Genomic DNA, 21,902 nt, shown 5'->3' on the forward strand with positions numbered 1-21,902 from the left:
GCAAATGGAAGTAGCGAGCCTATACAGATTTCAGTGCAGCATACACAGAAGACTGTAAATTAAGAATGCAAAATGACAAATTGTGTGTGTGTGTGTGTGTGTGTGTGTGTGTGTGTGTGTGTGTGTGTGTGTGTGTGTGTTAGCAATTTACCTGCACAACCTCCGTGACTAGGTGTTTTTCCAATCTGTAATGAAAGAAAATAAATCACATGATTCATACTGACACCATGCACAGACTCTGTAATGCATTAATGGTCCAAATGTTGTGCAATAGCACAGTCATTCACGTCATTCATTTGCAACTTGCGTAAACACTATTTGTCACACCACTGCACACAATTGCATGTAAATCCAAGTTTCAAGTTTCAAGGTTTATTGTCATTCCAGCCAATATACAGTGGAACGAAATGGCGATTTACCACGTCTGCAGTGCACAATTACAGACAAAACAAGGCACACTTCACAAACATAATAAGCAATACACAAGAGCTTAAAAAATAAACACTATGAGCAATATAAATATATATATGTACATATGTACAAATACATATGTACATGCAATGTAGACAAACCCTATTGTAAACAATATCCATACTCGCTAGACAATAAATAAAGTGTAAAGTGTTAAATCCTATAACACATATGCAAAAAAATGCTGAATTTTCCTCATTCACTTCAAGGGCCTGATCTTAGCAGAGATTTATATATGCACTCTTGGTAAATTACATATCAATATCCTTGTTACATGCAAAACGTATCACGTTAAGCATCTTACTTCAAAATTAGGGCCATGACGTTGCATTGCAAGCAATTCAATTAATAAAAATGGGTGTGCCATGAAATAAATGCATAATTCAGAATTTAATGCATTCTGAATAAATGCAATAAAGGTTGAAATTGGCTTGTAATGTTTGACCATTTGAAATCATCACAATTTAATAAAGAGCTATTTTTTCAGAAACTACTCATAAAATTTTGAAATTACTCTTGCAAAGATAATTTCTGAAGTAATCATTTTAAAGCATTTGACATTGTAATCAATGGGAGTAACTGAAGGTCTACAGGTAAAAAAATACATCATAACTGGAAATCTTAAAAATAATAATAAAAATACCTCACCTGTGATCCAAAAGAGCTGGAATCTGTGAGTATGTTGAAAATAGGCATGGTTAGATTGAATCTGACAATTTTGGACAAAAACACTGTACAAAAGCTATCATTAGAGTGTGTGGAACATGTTGTGCAGTGCACTTTTACGATTTGTTTTGCTACACTGCAGGTATCTGACAGCTGCCTGAGCAAAATGACTCGAGGGGCCGGACTAGACGCAGATATGCACCAGGAGCCAATCTCATTGGCTCTCGAGGGAGAGGCCAGGTATGTACTTGCTGTGAACTTTGTCCTGTCGTACTAGTGTACACCTTACAGGCTATTATAACATACAGCCGTAGATGCAGGCGTGCTCTCTGTCTCTCACACACACACACACACACACATACACACAGGCACACATTGAGAGTAACCAATGTACAAAACAACAAAGAGGCCAGACCTGACAAACATACGCCCACAGTGTGATGGAGCTTTTCACACTAACTTAGTAACTTTGTCTGGAAATTTCCAGGGAAAATAAATCAAGATCCTCATTTGTTCAGTCTTAACTTTGTTGGAGATCAAAAATGTATTCACAGTGACAATATACATTGACTCTTAGGCCTTAACGTAAACATTTTTGACAAAGATTTAATTTGATTATTTTCTTGCTTTTGTTAATGGACAGTACAGGTGATACCATCACTAAACTTTGGAATTAAAATACTGTGGCATGGGGGGGTGTGGTCATGTATCGGTCTGCGGGAGAGGGAGAGCGGGAAGACCTGGCTCATAATTATCTCTAACCTAATTGTCTAATAGTCTCTCATTATAGTGATGGCGGAGGGAGACCTAAAAGGCACACCAGAGCATCAGAGAGCAGAGACAGAGTGACCTGAAAGCATAACCACCACACACCGAGAGAGTTTTATTATTTGGAGCGCTTTCATTTAAGAATGATTTTCTTTGGTTATCAATGGCTACCGTCGATTGTGCGTGTGAACAACGAGAATAAAAAGACAGACCTTGAACCTGCTTCGTTGTCTCCTGACTCCACCATTGCCCATGAACTAAGATCTAGTACAAATACGTTTTTGCATATTTTATCATTCTGAAAATGGCAATAGCAAGCATCATCTATAACTCATATGATAGGACTCTGGTTGAATAATTTTAACAAACAATTCTATAAATAAATTAAGAATCAATAAAACCTTTTTTTTAATATAAAAAATAAATAAATGATCCAAGATCATTAGCCAGATTGATATGTATATCTGTCTAGATAAAGGTAGAAAGTGTCCACATGACATAATTCTGACCTGCCCCATTAATTTGTGCCCTACAAGTCAAGTACATAGCAGAATCTCACATCATTCTAGTGATGAGAGATCATTATTCAAAGAGTGTCTGATCAGAATTTTAAGATGAGTGAATCCTTCAGATATCGCAGGCAATCCATATTCCAGAATCCTCTAGGCTTTGTGTTTAAGGGCTGTCAAATTCAAATTCTAATATTAGCCAAAACTGTGCATTTGAATTTTGGATGTGTGCCGAGCGCTGACGATGACTTAAGATCGATCGCATTCTTGCGCTAAAAAGTCTAGACACAGCACAACAAATACAGTTTAGCAGAAATCAGGTGTCTCACTCCTGCACGAGATGCTGAATAAACAAAAACAAAGTGAAACAAGACGTTTGTCTAGTGCACGTTTACAAAGAAAAACAAATGGATGGTTGCAAAAGTGACACATTCTGTGTGAACAGCCCCTTACAGTAGGTGGAGATACTTGGCCATTGCATCTTGCTCTCTTTTAAGCATTTCTCAGATTAAGCAGTGAGTTTTTTAAACACTTTGTCAGGAAAGATGTTCAACTTGAAAATGTGTGTCTTGAGATTATTGCATTCGTTTCCATTCTGTTGTTTTCCATCTGTTTGAACAGCCCCTGGCCTGGGCTGATTGTCTGAGCCGCTTTACCACCGAATACCTCTGCTATCTGGGAATATTGCTACTCTACATACAACTGTAATGAATAAAAAAACTATGTGGTGTTTCACTATTATAGCTTGTGTCTGGGGTAGCATACTGTGGCATCAGTGCAAGTGTTTACCCCCGTCATTTTACTTTTGACTTCACATTTGAGAATATGTACGATTAAAACTTTTCATTTATTTATTTTTTGCACAGTAATTGAAAATTAAATGGACATTTTTAACAGCCAGGAATGTTCTTTGCAATATTATAATGGTACTGTATGGTTTATGTATTTATTGTGCCCTCTTGTGGGCAAAGGAAACAACATCAGTTTAAGAATCAGCCGACTTAAACATTCGACTATTATTAGAATTTGTTTAATATTTTAGGTAAAAATTCGAATTTAGTTCCTCTCCTCAATTGACACCCCTATGGCGGACAATAGTTGGAATCTCAACACCCACTTTTATTTTTTTATGTTTTTTTTTAGCAATTTCTGCACTTGATTTTTGAAACTCCTGATTTTTTCAAAATAGATTTAAATGTGGTAAAGTATGTTTTAAAAAAAAGATTTATAAAGTCTATTACATTTTTTAAAGGATTTTCTGTGCAGATTTTTGTGGGAAATGGCAAAAAAAAAAAAAAAGAAACATGAGTACAAATTTTTGTAACCATTTTATGTTCTGATGCAGAATTATATGGATTGGACAAAAAAAAGAAGAAGCTGTGAGCACATACCTTTTAAGAATTTTCTGTGCTGTTTTTGCTGGAAAATCTCCAGAATATAGTGAGTACAGACTATATACTGTGAGTACAGCCCTTTTAAGCATTTTCTACACTGCTTTTGGTGGAAGATCTGCAAAATATACTAAATACTACTGTGAGTACAGACTTTTTAAGCATTTTCTGTGCTAATCTTGGTGGAAAAGATGCAAAATTTGGTGGAATGTATTTAATATGGTAAAATGTGTAAAAAAGAAACTGTGAGTACAGACTTTTAAAGCATTTTACACTTTGATGTTGGTTGAAAATCTGTCTGATTTGTAGAATGAACAATAAAATATTAAATAAATGAACAAGTAAGGGTAAAGGGGTGTGTACAACTTTGTGAATGACTGGTATTCTAATTCTGTGGAAATCTTTGCAGCTTTCTGCAAAGTTCTGCTGCAGCAAATTCTGTGTTAGCCTAAAGATACAGTATGTTCCATTCAGAGAAAGAACTCAGTAGAAACAAGGAAATTCTATAGCAGCATTGCCTGACTAATGCCTGAAACAATAAGTGCTGGCAATGCACACACACACACGTACACGTACACACACACACACTCACACGCACATACACACGCACACACTTACATACATATATCATGGGTTCAGGAAGCCAACCAAGCCTGTTTGTCTGTCATCGCACCACACTTATCTATGTGGCCTAGGCTGTTATTAGGAACCTCTGCGTGTTGACAACTTTTATTGCCCTGTCTGATACACTACAGTGTAGTTCAATCATTAGCGTGCAGTGAGAAACAACAACACATAATGCTGAAACATGAGCCAGCGACTCTCAGCACTCCAATGTAGCTCTGTCAACATGTTTCATAATGAGTAAGAACCGAAATTGATGGAAAGAAAGTGCTGTGTGGGGCTCACCAGCGCTTTTGACACAGACATCCACTCTGCCAAGACACTCTTTATGGGCACCCACACCACATTTGGAACAGAGGTACCCTTGATAGAAGACGCCTCTGTCAAAAAAGATATAGATATGGGCTTTCCACACATGAAATCCAGGGTCATTTTTAAACCTGAATTAATGTATTCCTGGGTTATTTTGTTCCATATTTCAGAAAGACAGACAGACAGAGTCAGACAAACAAACAGATAGATCTTTTAATTACTATGTTGACAGATGGATGGGTTGCTAGAAGTCTATTAAGCTATTAAGTCTGTAATATATAGAAGACTTGCTGTAATTTCAATCAAAGAAATCACAGCTTGCCTGAAAAAAAAATATTTAAAAATTATTATTACTAGAATCATTCAAATGCCAATGTAGCTTTTTTTGTACAATCATTTGTACAATATGCCAATGTAGCTTTAAGTGGCATGACCGCTGCCTGCTGTGATGCGATTATTTATGCCACACCTAAATCTGTTGCAGCTGCTCTGATTGGCCCATTGATTTTCCTCTATCTCTGTCTGTCACTCTCATTTTCTCTCTCTCACTTTTTCTAGGTGCAATATCGATCTCATTAAGGTGCATTGTGGGTATATAGTGTCACCTGAGCTCACCTCAGCAGCATTTTACACGAGCTGCAGGATGTGGTCGTCTCGAAGGTGTGCATGCGGAACTCATGGAAATTACATTTCCCACTCTCTGGACAGATGTTCGATCTGGAGAAAAACAGAAAGAGGTTGTTAAAAACAACACTGAAGACCTCTTGGCATAACTATAACTTATATAAACAGGATGCTATTGTTACCAACCAATCAGCTGTGATTTACACTTAGATGCATAAGAGAATTTAATCATTTCTAAAGAAAACGTGAACGGTGCTTTCCCATGCATAACTCGATGCCACGATGCTAGGGTGTTCTAAGTGGTTGCCAGGGTGTTGCTAAAGGGTTCTGTGTGGTTTTAGGCACATTGCTATGCGGTTGCTAGGGTGTCCTGAGTGGATGCTTACGTGCCTAAGACAAAAGAGTCCAGATAATCTGGTCACTAGATATGGCTCATTCTTTCACTCTTGTTATCATTCAACAGGCAAAAATTGGAAGTGGAATGGCTTAGAAAACTAATAGAACACATTTACACAGCATATCATGTGATTTCAGGTATTTTTTTGTCCAAACAGTATTGGACAAGCTATTCAAATCCCTAACCCTAAGTACGAGGAATTGTAATGTTTGCCTAGATGTAGGCTGGAGTCATGTCTTCTATGGCCATATTACTGTTTTATCATCTCTAGCACCATCCTTCCTTCCTCTCTCTCTTAAATAACCCTTGATACGATATGCATTGAGTGCCCTCATAATAAAGACATTAACGTATGACTGACAGATGAGAGAGCTGTCTGAGAATGCTAACATCATGTCATTAGCACTGTGAGTGTGTAAGAGTACTGATATCTAATCAGTTTTCAGCTCCAGACTGATATGATGACACATGACAGAGAGAGAGAGAGAGAGAGAGAGAGAGAGAGCACTGACTCATCACTGTTCTTCAGAATTAATGAGCCCTTCAGATATATCTGTTAGAAATGTGTTATCTAATTAATCAGGCCCCTGTCTCTCATCTTTGGTGCATTAAGTCATTTTTGTGGTTAAGCCCTTTTTGAATATGTATGACATCTGAATGTTGGTAGGTAGGTTGTCAAATGGTTTATTGTGTATTGTGTTTATAGGTTAAATTGTTGGTGTCATCATCCAAATTAGATGTATTGTTGCATGCAGTCAAATTTATATAGCTTCAGGTGTGTGGAGCAAAACAAAAAATAAAAACATAAAAACACCAAAAGAAGTTAAAAAAAAAAAAAAAGTTTTTTCTTAACTCATTAGGTTAGGCATATAATCTCCAATTAAGTGCCTAAAAAAATGGGTGTATATTTATTTAAGTGTAAGTACTGAAGAAAGTGATGTGCCAAAACATCTGCTCTTGCTGGTCTGGCTTTTAATTCACTTGCATTTTTTACCATGTTAATTAAAAAACAAATGAATAATGTATTTTTGCTTGAGTCTCTATTCAGATGAAAACAGCAATTAAAAAAATGTATAGAAATCAGTCTTCATCTAGGAATCATAGATATCTTTTCTCTCTCTTCTTCACACTTTTTCTTATAGGTACGCTGTGGGACCACTTATTGCTTTTATTTTGTAAAGAATAAAAAGTGAAATTCTTCATTCTGATTGAATATGATTCTCCAAGTTAAATTCAAGTGAACAAAGATGATAAAAGCCACTGAATGGATAAAACTTAAAGGAATATTCTGGGTTCAACACAAGTTAAGCTCAATCGACTGCATTTATGGCATAATGTTAATTTCTACAAAAAGTAATTTTGACTTGTCCCTCCTTTTCTTTAAAAAAAGCAAAAACTCTTGAGTTACAATGATGCATTTATAATGGAAGTGAATGAGGCCAATCCATAAACTTTAAAATACTCACTATTTCAAAAGTACAACCACAAGACTATCTATTCACATTACTTTAGTGTGATAAAATTACTTACTAACCTTTTCTGTGTAAAGTTAGAGCCAATTTTACAACTTTGTTGACATGACGACTTAATGCTGTTAACCATAAAACCCTAAAACAAATGTCATTGCATATTTACAAGACTTTAAAGCTCAAAAAATCCACAAGTTTCAAAAGAAAAAATAATGTAACTGCTTTTAAAAAAATGATAAGCTTCACATTTCTGCCTTTAAACCCTACAAAAATTGGCCCCATTCACTTCCATTGTAAGTTCTTCACTGTAACCATGATTTATGCTTTTTCTAAAGTAAAGGAGGGACAATTTTAAATATATTTATTGATGGTATTGCTCATTTCAGAGGTTAGCCAATTAAAACGTATATTGCTTGAAGCATGCGTGTTCGCAGTAGTGTCGTGCACACGTCAATTCTAGCGAGAACAAGCGCGCAGGCATGCATCAAGGGTGCGTGAACGAGTTTATCTCATTAACGTTCATGAGAGCTGGGTGGAAGAGAAGATTTATAGCAAATAAGGACTGAAATGTTGCTTTTTATCTCACCCAAAGCTATCATATTGCTTCAGAAGACATGGATTAAACCACTTGAGTCATATGGATCACTTCCTTGAAAGTGATGGACTCCATTGAGTTTGCGTGGCAAAAACACCTCAAAATCTTTGTTTGTGTTCCGCAGAAGAAAGAGAGTCATACGAGTTTGAGGTGGCATATAGGTGAGTAAATGATGAGGGAATTATCATTTTGGGTGAACTATCCCTATAGCATTATAAGTCGACGTCAGGGGGATAGAATGCCACAGAAGTGCAGAATATGACTTACTAAAAGCAAAACAAACCAAATAAACTAACAAAAGGAAAAACTAAAATAATGCAGACCTGGAATAATCTGTTACTCCAGTCTATCTGCACAACAATACCAACCACTTTAAGAAAGGAATGAAAACCTTTAAATTCACATTGTTTTATAAGGTGCACCACTGCAAAAATGCTTAGCTATGCAAGTCTGTCCTCATTACTCTGGTTATTCTGGAGTTAAAAATAAACACTGACACTGTTTTAGTCTTGAATCAGTGCCAAGATAAATCATGTATCTGTGTCTTCTGTCAAAGCAGATAACAACTCTGATTACTTTATATGATGCATGAACAAACCTGAAAAACCAGACATAGAAATGCAGACTTTGGAGGTCATACTTAAACTCACTTACACACACACACACAAACTCACTCACAAGGCCATGCCGAACTGCTCCAACCATTTCTTCTTTAGCTCTTTGGTCTTAAAGAAGAACTCAAAGCCGGTTTGGCCCTGGTTGTGTGTGAGGTAGAATCCGTGAGACCACTGGAATAGAAATAGATGGCAAGAATATCCATGTTACAAATGCACACACAAGTAAAGCTAAAACTGTAAAACCTTTAGGCCATCTGGTTAAAAACATCAAAGACACTCCATGCATGCAGCCTAATATGGATAAGAGTACAAAGGGATGTCTGTGTGGTTGCTCTCTGTAGACTACATACTGTGAAGGGGTCACTGTTGTTTATGTAACACTGATGAAATGCCATTATCAAACCAAGCTGTGGCTTTTACTGCTCTCTCTCTCTCTCTCTCTCTCTCTCTCTCTCTCTCTCTCTCTCTCTCTCGCTCTCTCTCACTCTATCTCTCTCTTCTAAATGCAATATTTACAGCATATTATTTTGCAAATAATTGTCCTGGCATGACACCATGTAATGTATTATAACAAATGACATCATGTTTTCTCATTTAGCTGTGCCTGGTGTCGTTGCGTTCGTTAGCAGTCGCAGACAGTTTTTAATAGGAAACACCATCTGTGCAAATGAAACCTGCGCCACTGCAGTAACTGATTATGGCACACAAGCATAACAGCATCTTCTGTGCTCTCAGTTTAGGAGCAGCGATTCTGGGCAGCAATTAGGAGACTGGAAGCAGACCTTTCTGTTTTCTCTGTCAGAGGTCGGGTTGTTGGTGATTTTGAATGAGTGGAGGTCGATCACTTCCTTCATTTCGTAGTTGTCTCCTCGTCGTTTGCATACAATCACAACTGCGTCAAACAAGAAGATGTGCCTGCATCAGTAGAAAGGTGAAGATCGAGTGAGAAATACATAAATAAAAGATGAATGCTTAAGAGTGAAACCTTCATAACCCTTAGGCCGCTGTAAAGCCTGGCTGTGTTTCAGGATGAGCAGTATTCCACACTCGAATCATCTCACCTGTCTTGTTTGGCTCGTTTGTCGACTGAAGATACTCGCACTTCACTGTCACCTTTCGGTCTCCCATAGTTACGGAGAGACTGATTCTGCAGAATACAAACAAGGTGCAAAGTCAATGCTTGTACAACTACTCTGCACAACTATTTGCAAACCCAAATCATATTTAAAGGTTTTTAGCTTGATATGTTTTAAGATATTTGAGATACCAGAGATTTACACGGGCGACTATTTGTTCACTATGTAAGAACAAAAAACCTAATTCAATTATTACTCTGATGACAAATATTTTAGTTATTTTGTTTGATTTAAGCATAAACCTCACAAAATTGTGTTTGATTTCTCTTAAAATAAGACTTAATATCAGAGTTATTGTAAAAAAGACAAAAATACAGAGTAAGAAAATGTGTTTTTGCAGTGTAGATGTAGTGTAGAGACATTTTCTTTCCACATAACTGTTCACAGCTCCATACTGTCTCTGTTTGACACTTTTTAGCAGTGTTGGGGAGAAACCAAACTAACTAAAAGTGGCAATGCTACTAACTTGATTACATTTTTCAAGAGCATGACAGTTGCTCAGCTGTTCACAATAGTGCAGCTTTTCCAGTAACAAGCTTTTTTATTTCCAACATCGGTGTAGTGAGACAAAAAAAGGCCCACATGGTCTTGAATACTTTCTCTCTGTCATGTAGCATTGGGAAATCTGGTTCATGTTTGCAAATCGGTTTGTTCGAATGAAACAAAGTGTTCCTATAAGTTTCTTGAATAGTGTTACACACAATTCTGTTTGTAGTGAAACAGTTATTTGATTAAATACTTCAACATCTCACTATGCTGTTTCAGTACAATTACATTTCAATAATTTAGGGTGTTTTTATTTTATTGAATTGGTTATTTTTAATGCAAAATTATGTTTTAAAGTTTGACGTTCCAGTCAAGTGAGATCCTCATTATTTTCGTGCCTGCTAAATACTGCTACGATTTCTTAAACTATATAACACGGTAGTTCAAAGTAAACAGCTTCAATGTAGTTATTTACTTTTTATTAGCTCCTTTGAAATTATGTGTGCTGTGAAAGGCGCTACACAAATAAAAATGACTTGACTTGACTAATAGTGTGACAAGCTTTTTTCTTTTTATTTCAATAGTAGCTTGATTACAGTTTAACTATTTTAAATTCTAAGTTTGTAGCCTGGCAGGCGACACATTCAAAATAGCTTCCCCAACACTACATTTTAGAAATGTAAGTTTGTGGTTTATATTTAGAATTCGATTAAGCTCACAAGGTTTTCTATAGATTTCTGGTACTGGTCGATGTCCCGCAGAGTCTCAATGTCTCTCTTCACCTCGTTGACATACTGGGCCAGATCCTGTAGAGATGAAAATGCAACATGTCTCAAAAGGGATAGTTTACCCAAAAATTCTAATTCAGTTCCAGACTCCATACACTTTCATTTATTTTTTTTCTTACATTGAATTTGAACAGTGGCTGAGGGTAATATTCTGCCTAACATCTTTTGTGTGCCATGGATGAAAGAAAGACATATGTGTTTGGAACAACATAAGGGTGAGAAGCTTATGATTTTGGGTTTACCTTTAACGTGTAGCATTTCAAGACTTTGACCTGGGTATTCACAGAACAATCTTTCAACACATGTGCTAAAAATAACCGTATTTCCTCCCCAGCTTGGTTATTGACAATGCCGCCTCATGTGATGTTTTCGAGTGACTAATTTCCTTATAAAATTGTAAAATAAAATGTAGCATCTAAAAAGGCCAGGTTTATTTGCAGAATTTCATTCCAAACACAGCGCTTGCTGCACCCGCGATTGGAGTTTAGCCACTTATTCATCATTGTGCATCTAGTAAAATCAGACGGTGGGGGGCTGGCTCACCACAGTGCACAATATTCAGGGGAGCACTTGAGGAGGTTAACCGCGTTAGCCTGATACCCCAATCACTGCTAAGTGGCAAATTTATCCAAATGAAATCATCACAGCCCTCGGTGCAATCTGCACAATCTTCTCAGCTTGATTTGCCTCAATTAGCAAATGGTTACCTGTCAAGAAGCATCCGCTGCCATCTTGATCATCTTGAGTCAAGAGGGCCAATTTATTTCAAAACAATGTTTTTCTTAAGAAAAAAGGATTATGAAAAGATGATTTTTACCCGTAGAGCAGCAAAATCAACAGCAGAAAGAGAATGGAATTTTCACTGATGTAATTTCTAATTGAACAGGTCCTGCAATATCTCAGAAATATGAATGATTAAAATACTGTTGGTATAAAAGATGGGGGCTAACCAGCCGATTAGCAAGCACTCGTTTATCCCTGTCCCAAATGCCACACTTGATGTGAACATGTGTACATTCCATTTACTGTACATTTATGCATTTAGCAGATGCTTATATCCAAAGCGAAATCAAGGTAAATGTTCTCTGGGATTCAGACCAATGACCTTGCTACAGTTGTGCCATGCCCTAGTAGTGCTAGCAACAGGAAAACAGTTTTTAGTAATTTAAATCTATTCTTTGTTAGGTATTGGTGACATTACAAGGGGAATCATCAGGTTGTGATAGCAATAAGAAGGTTATGTGTTTGATTCCCAGGGAGTGCACAGATAATACTGATAAATATATAGTACCTTAAATGCACTGTAAGTCACTTTGGATAAAAATACAGTGTGAACAAATGTAAATTTAGAAACAGAAAACTGAAAGCAAATGTCATGGTTACTGTCATAACCTCCGTTCCCTGATGGAGGGAACAAGACGTTGTGTTGATGTAGTGAACAAAAGGGTCGCTCTTGAGAGCCCGAACACCTCCCATTCTTTGAGAAAAGGCCATTGAGAATTGGCGAGTGGAATTTGCATGCCAATCCCCTGGACATACAGATATAAAAGGAGCTGGAATACAACTCCATTCAGGTTTTGTGCTGAATAGCCGAGAAAAGGTCCGGCCATTTCAGATGCTAGTACAGTGTTGTTGCAAGAGGGACACAAGGGAGACGTGGGTCCTTCGACAGGGAGACCGTACCATGGAATATACATCACAGGGATTACCGGAGATATCGGGACCTGTGGAGCACCTATCCCAGTACAGGGCATATTAGACCCCGTAGTGGGGCTGGCTGTGAACTCCTCGACCATGTTCGCGAACCTTAGGGCTAGGGAGAAAGGACATCCAGGGTCCACGACTTCGTGAAATTGACTGGGGAAAAAGCGCACGAGTGGTGGGGCAGAGGGCGGGGCCGGGTCGTGATCCTACGCACCCAGTCCCGCCCTCCGCCCTGCCACAGCACGTTTTCGCCTTAGGGGAGGGGAAAGGCGCTATACGCAAGCGATACACCCAGCCAGCTGTTCCGTATTACCAAACTCTACCCGGCGTACCTGAAAGAACACGGGACAAAACAGGCTCAACCCGGAAATTGAAAATCTCAATGGTATTGGGTGTTGCCCAGCCAACTGCTCTGCAGATGTCTGCTAGAGAGGTGCCATTGACCAGTGCCCACGTGGACGCCACACCTTGTAGAGTGTGCTCGAACCTGCAAGGGGGCAGGCACTGCCTGGGTCTGGTAGGCCAATGCAATGGAGTCCACGATCCAGAGGGCAAGCCTCTGTTTAGAGACAGCCTTCCCTTTCCGCTGTCCACTAAAGCAGACAAAGAGCTGCTCAGAGCGCCTAAAGCTCTGCATGCGATTCAACCAGGTGCATAAAGCACACACCGGACACAGCAATGACAGGGCTGGGTCTGCCTCCTCCCGGGGCAGTGCTTGCAGGTTCACCACCTGATCCCTGAAGGGGGTCGTGGGAACCTTGGGCAGAATCTTCTGGACCAAATTCCAGGCAAGTGTCGCTGACAGAGAACGCTTGCAGGTCCCCCACCTTCTTGATGGAGGTGAGCGCAATCAGTAGGGCTGTCTTTAAAGAGAGGGCTTTCAGCTTGACTGACTCTAGTGGCTCAAATGTGGCTCTGAGAAGGCCCAAGAGGACCACGGAGAGATCCCATGAGGGGAAGAGGCATGGCCTGGGAGGATTCAGCCTCCGGGCACCTCTGAGGAACCTGATGCTCAGGTTGTGTTTCCCTAGGGACTTACCATCCACTGCTTCGTGGTGTGTGACTTTAGCGGCTACGTATACCTTCAAGGTGGAGGGGGACAGCCGCCCCTCTAGCCTCTCCTGCAGGAAGGAAAGCACTGACCTGACTGCAAATCTCTGGGGTCTTCGGCTCGAGAAGAACACCAATTTACGAACAAACGGCACTTCAGGCTAAATCTGCCTGGTAGAGGGAGCTCTGGCTTGAGTTATTGTGTCTTCGACTGCTGGTGGTAGGCCACTTAGATCTTCCACATCCCATCCAAGCGCCAGATGTGGAGGTTCCAGAGTTCTGGGCGCGGATGCCAGATTGTGCCCCATCCCTGAGAAAGAAGGTCCTTCCTCAGCGGAATCTGCCAGGGAGGTGCTGTCGCGAGGAGCGTGAGGTACGAGAATCAAGTCTGGGTGGGCCAGTATGGGGCCCCGAGGGTGACTTGTTCCTCGTCCTCCCTGTCTTTGCACAGGGTCTGTGCAAGAAGGCTCAGTGGGGGGAATACGTATTTGTGCAACTAATGGGGCCAGCTGTGTGCCAGCGAGTCTGTCCAGAGGGGGGCTCCTGTCAGGAAATACCAGAGCGGCCAGTGGGAGGATTCCTGAGAAATGAACAGGTCAACTTCGAATCGACTCCAAATCAGCTGGACCACTCTCCGCTAAGCATTGACTGCCGCGACAGCCTGGTCATTTTCATATTCATATGACCATGAACCATCCACAAACGCTGCCTCAGTGTGATCACTGCCTAGCCATGTGAGGCACTGCCCGTTGCCGTCGGTAGCAGAGAGATAACGACCGCATCCAGGAATCACACAAAGACTGATTGGTATCTTTATTAAGAAGCATCTTTAAAAAGACATTTAACGTCAACGTGTGTGTTCTAATAGAGAAAATATACTCTTTAGCAAGAATATACACTCTTTTAGCGATGTCGAAGCGTCCAGGGGCAAAATCTGCACTCATCGTGCAGAAGGACAGAAGGCTGCTGGAAATGTGCTGTATATCCAACAGCGTACGCTTCTTAACAGCTCGGCTCAGAAGAAAAAATCTGAATGGAGTTGCATTCCAGCTCCTTTTATTTCCGTATGTCAGGGTGAGTGGCATGTAAATTCCACACATCAATTCTCATTGGCCTTTCTCAAAGAATGGGAGGTGTTCGGGGCTCTCAAGAGCAATCCCTAGTGTCACTACATTGACACAACTTCGAGTGAGTGACAGAAGGGGAACATTTCATCTCTTACATTTAGATGTATATGTTTAACATATGCTTTTGTCCAAAGCGACTACCAGGGCATTCAAGGTATACATTCCCTGGGATCTAAACCCATGACATTGGTGTTGCTACAGTAGTGCCATGGCAAATTAGTTATGTTATAGGAACATTTGTTGAGATAAATTAAATATATACAATATATAGTGTTAGGTCATGGTGATGCTATAAGGGTAAACATCAGGTTACAATTGTAAAGAGAAGGTCATGGAATCCCAGGGAGCGCACTAACAGATAAAATATACTTATTGAACAAATTTAGAAACACAACGTTTTGAAACGAAGGACAAGCAAAAGATCCACTGACCTTCATGGCGTCTAGAGCTTGGCGTAAATTACTCTTGTCTGTGGCATCATGGGTGTGTTTTACCAGTTCCTGTTAAGACAAAAATTAAATATGAGATGGCTGAGCTTTGCTCACTGTTCAAGCATTCATGGCCCATGTCTCAATGTCTTATTATCACCAGATGATGATGAACACAGCAAACAGTCAGATGTACAGGAGAGACACAGCGTGCCGGAGGACATCTGTCACTCTCACATGCTCTCATAACTCCTGCTCATCATCGTGTAAATTGTTTACCAACAATGACAAGAGCATATTTAGGTTTTAGTCATCTGAAAATGTAATGCATCCTTTATTAAAACCAGAAAAAAATCAATAAACAAGGTGATTATGTGGTGAGCATTATGACGACACAAAATAGGACAAATTCATTAAGTTGGGCCACTTTTGCAAGCAGTATTTTAGAAGAGCATTATAACAGGGCATATATTTATACAAGGGGTGCAGTCAAGCGCAATTTCTGCATTTTAAAGAGCTGATTCAGGTGCCTGGTGGTGCGATAATGTACAATCCCAGTAAAGAATTTAAATCGGCAGTCTGGAGAATTGCATTGTGCAAATTGAATAATTTTTTGGGCATGTTTGAGCCGTTACCTGATTTGGATTATACATTTAGTGAATTGAGTGCTTAACAACACAGACTACATTCATAAATAAACGGTGAGATCGGCGTGTGAAATTCATTCTTAGTGAATCCCCCCACTACAAACACACACCCAGTTGGGCACATCTTTCTCTCTTTACTTTCTCTTCTTCCCTCACACAAACACACACTCACACACACAATCAAGCTGAAATAATATCCCAACCTGCCTCCCATGTTCAAGAATTCAAATGAGAAGCAGAAGGTTTTTGTGGGGTTGAAATTGCCTTCCTGCTTGGGGATGAAGTAAACAAGACATCTGGGCCAGTCCGCAGGTTAAGGGAAGGTGCTATGAATAACCTTTACTCAAGTCTGATAAATGGCCTCCTTTTGGCCTAAGAGATATATTGCCATCCAGCACAAGCCAAATCCCCTGTGTTAGTCAAGCTGAACCTGCGCATTATTATCAGAAGCAAGACTGACATTGCCTTATTTTTCATTCTCACTTCCTTCTGCCCTCACACAGAGAGAACAAGAGAGAGAAAGAGAGTGTTAGAGAGAGCAAGGAGGCATGCCACTAATACAGAGATTAATACAGAAATAAAATTAATTCAGACTCTTTCTGAAATGTTATAGAAATTCCTTGAGAATCATAGCATCACAGCATACATTAGTCCGGCATTATGTCTGGAACACTTTACAGCTTATTCTGGCCAAGTACCGTCCGATTAGACAGGAAGAGAACTCATATGTAAAGATTGAACACAGAAAAAAGTGAGTGATTGGTTAATTTCTTTGGTGTTTTTTTGTACAAAGAAATGTATGAAGACTTTGTAATCAAATTTGAATCAATAATTATTATTATTTAAAGACAGAAAACACAAATGAGAATACAATTCTGCTTGAGTATTTCTTGTTTACTTGATACTTTGTTTCTCAAACCAAACTCTAGCTATCTTTTAATGATTTGATTCTACAAACCTTGCTTATTCTTTGCTTGTCCACCACTCATTTACATTCATTAGCATTTGTGATTGATTTTTCAACTTTGGGCACTTTTACCACAGTGTGAGCTTAGAAAGTGAAGTCTAGTTAAAACATTCCATACTCCCACTAGAATTTTCTTTTGTCTTTATTTTCTTTTTTCCCCAAATTTGTCTGCTAAAAATGTCCAACAGTGTATGTACTCGCATCATTGAAGACTGATGTAATATTTTTCTGAAAGTCATTAAAATTACCACCACAGTGTCATTTCTTCAATTTCACAAAATTGGTATTGTGTTGACAGTGACAGTATTTAAAATGACATAAAATGACTCCTTTGAGCTGTTTAATTTCATTTTATGTATCATACTGTAATTAAATCTTGATTGAAAATGACACCATAACAAATATTCTTAAAAAGTTATATTTTGTTTCTTTTTTTTTTTTTCCAAACATCACATCTCATATTTCATCTCAAGTATGCTCTTCACTGTCACTGTTGTCGACTTGGATAACAAGTACACTAACTTCTGACAAAACTTTATCAGGGGCAATCTTTTTTGCTGTTTTGGCATTGACGCCACAACATTGGGACATTTGTAATTTTTGAAAGAATTGATAGAAAATTGTTTCTCATACAAAATATATTGAAACGCTTTATATTTATTTTACCTTTTGTTTAGCATATCATGGTTGTAAAAGTGTAATAATTGGTTTATGAAGAACCATTTTCATAGCCTGGGACATGGCTAAACTGAAAAGTTGGTAAGGTCTGGTAAAAAGTTTCCAAATGAGTTTTAATGTGATCTTCATAATAACAGAAAGTTTAAATCTGTCTATTTGTTTTGATAACAATCAACCCCTGGGGCATGATATTTCCTGAAGTTGCAGAAACATCTTTAAATGCAGCCCTGGAAGTAGGCAACCTAATTGTTGCCATCTTTGTTTTATGGGCACTCAGTTTCAGAAACCTTTTTCCCATATTCAAAAAAGTTATTACCTGCTAAACTTGATGCATCATTAACATGTTGCAAATCTCTGTCAATGTTAATGCACCATAAAACATAATAACTTCTATTTGATATTTACTAGCTTAGTTGGAACTACTTCACAATACATTTGTATGTCAAATTTGACTTCCTAGTTTAATTATCGTACCCACATAGCCTATATATACAAAAGTCTTTAGCATATAACCTCTGCTGTTACCTAACCACCTTTACTTTCTCACTACCAACTTCTATACAGCTTTTTATTTAAAGCTCTCTCTCTCTCTCCCTTTATCTCTCACTCTCTCCCTCTCTGCCCAAGGCTTCATCCAGCACAGCGAGGTTCAGAGTGAGACAGTCTGTCACACGCTAGCCTGCTCTCCAGAGGGGCAAGAGACAGACAGACATGTTCTCTGCACTGTCTGCCTTACACTCACACACACACACATGCTCCCTAAACCCACAGCAGACCAGATGGGCATGGAGGTGAGGTGAGCTGTAGACAGCCACGCAAGCATGCTAAGCAGACACGCATGTACACACCCACCCATCCACCCACACACTCACACACACACACACGGAAACACCTTCACTGTCCACAGAGAGCCAAAAGGTTCCTGGAACAGCAGGAGTATTGAGGTGACTTCAGTCTTCACACGCTATTCACATCTCTCTCTCTCAGGCTTCACACACTATTCATATCTCTCTCTCTCTCTCTCTCTCTCTTTAACCCTTCTCCACATTTATTTCTAAATCCCCTCATAGCTGGGTCATAAAGTAGACCTAACGTGTGATGGATAGAGACACACTATGAAATATGCATGACAGGCTGCGTGAGATGTTTGTGGATCAGGCCCAGACCAACATTCACAACTGAATGAAGCATGCTGATTGTCCATAGCTCTAGGATGTATTGTACTGTCCTCTACTGGTGGATTTAAGAAACATATACTGCTGTCTGTCAAGAATAGGTGCTTCTCAATCGGAAGGCAGCTGCCTAATTAGGCTGGCTGCCATGTCATCAAGCACCATCAAAGGCCTTCTCAATTGTGAGCACACTTGGAAGGCAGCCTCCTTCGTTAGCCACATTTTGGAAGTGCATTCTTCGTGGCCTTCAATCATCCACAATTTATTTTCTTTCTTTTTTTTTTAAATATCAGAAAACAAATCAAACGAATGTGCACACTCCTTTTGGCTTCCTCCATTTCTACAGGGTATTTGTAGTGGTTCACAAATTATTTATTTTAAAACTTTTCACGGCATGACCGCTGAGGCAGAAATTTTTATAGCGATGAATGCTGAGGATTCGTCTAGCCTACAGCCTCAGATAGACTGGTCTAGGAAGAACACAGCCTTACTAGACTGCAGCCTTTCTTTTGAGAAGCACCCAATATAAGGCATGGACAACACTTCCCCTAGCGGTCATTAAATGTAAAGCAGTCAATGAAAGACAACAATCAGAATTGACACACTTTACTTCCTTAAAAAACCTTCTTAGTTCTCCTTATTATGCATCATTCATCAGTGCATTTAATTCTAAAGACATAATTTTTTTTTTAAAACTCTTATAAAAAAATATAATAACTTTCCCTGCCTCTGAAATAACTTTTCTATTCTTCTGAAACATCCAAGGCCACTAGACTGGAATAGCTGTTTTAAAGGGATAGTACATTTTTATATATATATATATATATATATATATATATATATATATATATATATATATATATATATATTGTTAAAAAATATTATTTAATATAGATAAAAATAAAATGATCTCATTATTTACTCAACTGCACGCCATCCCAGATTTTTCTTTTTCTGGTGAACACAAACGAAGATCTTTAGAAGAATATCGCAGCTCTGTAGGTCCTCACAATACAAGTGAATGGGTACCATCATTTTGGAGCTCATATATGCTAATAAAAGTAATCTTTATGACTCCAGTGTTTAAATCCATATCTTCGGATGCGATATAATAGGTGTGGGTGAGAAACAGATCAATGTTTAAGTCCTTTTTTATTTTAAATCCTACTTCCTGCCTAGGGGGTGGCAATATGCACAAAGAATGTGAATCGCCAAGAACAAAAGAAGAAGAATGTAAAATTGAAGTGGAGAGTTGTACAAAAGGATTTACATTTTGATCTGTTTCTCACTCACACTTATTATATTACTTATGAAGATATGGATTAAACCACTGGAGTTGTATGGATTACTTTTAAGCTGGCTTTATATCCTTTTTAAACGTTCAAATTCTGGTCACCATTCACTTGCATTGTGAGGACCTACAGAGATGAAATATTCTTCTAAAGATCTTCATTGGTGTTCTGCAGAAGAAAGAAAGTCATACACACATGGGATGGCATGAGGGTGAATAAATAATGAGAGAAAGTTCATTTTTGGGTGAACTATCCTTTATCCAATAATATTATAGCCTGATGTGTTTTATTGTTTAATGATCAATTCAAGTCCTCAGCATTATTATCTGTTTCACTAACAAATGTGTTACATTACCAAAGTTAAATGAGTTGCGAATACCGTTGCATCCACGTTCAATACAGGTTAAGCTGAATTGACAGTAATGTTGATTACAACAAATATTAATTTTGATCGTCCCTCGTTTCTTTTAAAAAGCAAACATCAAGGTTACAGTAGGGGCCGGGCTTACAATGGAAGTAAATAGGGCCAATTTTGGAGGATACATTTTTAGTTTTAGTAAGTGTTTTTTATAACAATAAAATCATGCATATTGATTATGTCTTTTGGCTATACTTTTGAAACAGTAATATTTCAGTGGATTTTAACATTTATGGATTGGCCACATTTACGTCTATTGTAAGTGCCTCGCTGTAAATGTTTTTATATATATATATATATATATATAGAAAAGCAGAAACAAGTCGAAAGTGTATTAAACCCAGAATATTTCCTGTTTAAGCCATTTATTGAAGACTGAGGATAAAAATGGCAATGTACAGGCATGATACCCAATACAACAAAATAATTTAATACCTGAAGGAGCAGATGATACTTCAGAACTCTCTGCATTGGAACAACAAGCAGATCTCTCAAGGTAAACTTCCCATTATTTGCTCGTTTGGAACATAACTGAAATTAAGAAATAAACAATTTTCACACAGCTGTAGATAAATCAACATTACATATCCATTGTTAAACTTGTTAAATAGATACATAAAATATTACAATGAAGTGCTGTATCATTAATAGCCATCGGGGGGCGGTGTCTAACAATAAATAAATACTACCCAGTACATATCAATTCTGATAGAAGACTAGATCTACAGGCACACATCATTTCATAATAGAACCATTTCTTATCTCTTATAGTTTATATAGCAAACCATAGCCAAAATGTATCTGGAAAATGATCTCAAATTAGCATTTAGAAATTTCAAAACACAGTCCTATGGCATCTTACCTCCAACATCTGCCTGATATCCTCTCTTTTCTTACAAATGTCATCTAAACAGGCAATGGATAACTCTACTTGACTGCAGTATTTTCCATACAGGACTAATCTATAAAAGAGATAAACAGATCCATGTAAGAAGGGAAGAGAGGAAAAGGAAATAGGTGATAGACAAAGTTTGATTTGTTTGAACAGTTCACGGGAATAAAGTGATCACCTCTCTTTGTACTTTATGAAGATCTGGTACAGGTTACTGGCATTATGTTGAAGCACAGACTCCTGGACCTCCTTCAAAAGGCTTGTGTGCACTTTTACAAGGTCCTGTTACAAACAGAGAACGCGAAACATTTAGAAACCAGAATGAACATTAGAAGTCATGAGACATCTTTTTCACTTACTGGAATATTGATGAACACTTTTTCAATCTCCACACCAGACAGCGACTGTCCCAGAGGCTTCATAAAGAACTGTGGGTTAAAAAAAAAATAAAGCCAATTAAAAACAAAGACTGGCCCAGATGAGATTTAAACATAATCATGTAATTATATAAACATTAACTACTACGGAATTTCTTATAAAATTGTGCCATGATTTCACTGGTAACTATAGTATTTTTTTATTTTTAATGACAGTGGAGGCTAATACCAAGATACCACATGGTTACCGTACAAACAGCAATGGTAGTAACTTTGGGATATTGGTGGAAACCATGA

The 21,902-nt window shown here is 38.4% G+C and overlaps 1 protein-coding gene across 2 annotated transcripts in view; it reads right to left on the reverse strand.

The window, feature by feature from the left end:
* LOC127634959 (guanine nucleotide exchange factor VAV3-like) overlaps positions 1–21,902 on the reverse strand; it is a 102,295-nt gene that overhangs the window by 26,535 nt on the left and 53,858 nt on the right. For both annotated transcript variants that reach the window (XM_052114736.1, XM_052114738.1), the window contains exons 7-19: positions 21,588–21,656; positions 21,407–21,510; positions 21,199–21,298; positions 20,772–20,867; positions 15,166–15,234; positions 10,785–10,871; positions 9,505–9,590; positions 9,226–9,358; positions 8,505–8,614; positions 5,357–5,458; positions 4,715–4,809; positions 1,120–1,142; positions 152–185 (exon numbers count right to left, since the gene is read on the reverse strand). In XM_052114736.1, coding sequence (XP_051970696.1) covers positions 152–185; positions 1,120–1,142; positions 4,715–4,809; positions 5,357–5,458; positions 8,505–8,614; positions 9,226–9,358; positions 9,505–9,590; positions 10,785–10,871; positions 15,166–15,234; positions 20,772–20,867; positions 21,199–21,298; positions 21,407–21,510; positions 21,588–21,656 — 1,108 coding nt within the window. The remainder of the gene's footprint in view (positions 1–151; positions 186–1,119; positions 1,143–4,714; positions 4,810–5,356; positions 5,459–8,504; positions 8,615–9,225; positions 9,359–9,504; positions 9,591–10,784; positions 10,872–15,165; positions 15,235–20,771; positions 20,868–21,198; positions 21,299–21,406; positions 21,511–21,587; positions 21,657–21,902) is intronic.

Source organism: Xyrauchen texanus, chromosome 42 (genome assembly GCF_025860055.1).
Source record: "Xyrauchen texanus isolate HMW12.3.18 chromosome 42, RBS_HiC_50CHRs, whole genome shotgun sequence".
In the NCBI taxonomy this organism is placed as follows: domain Eukaryota; kingdom Metazoa; phylum Chordata; class Actinopteri; order Cypriniformes; family Catostomidae; genus Xyrauchen; species Xyrauchen texanus.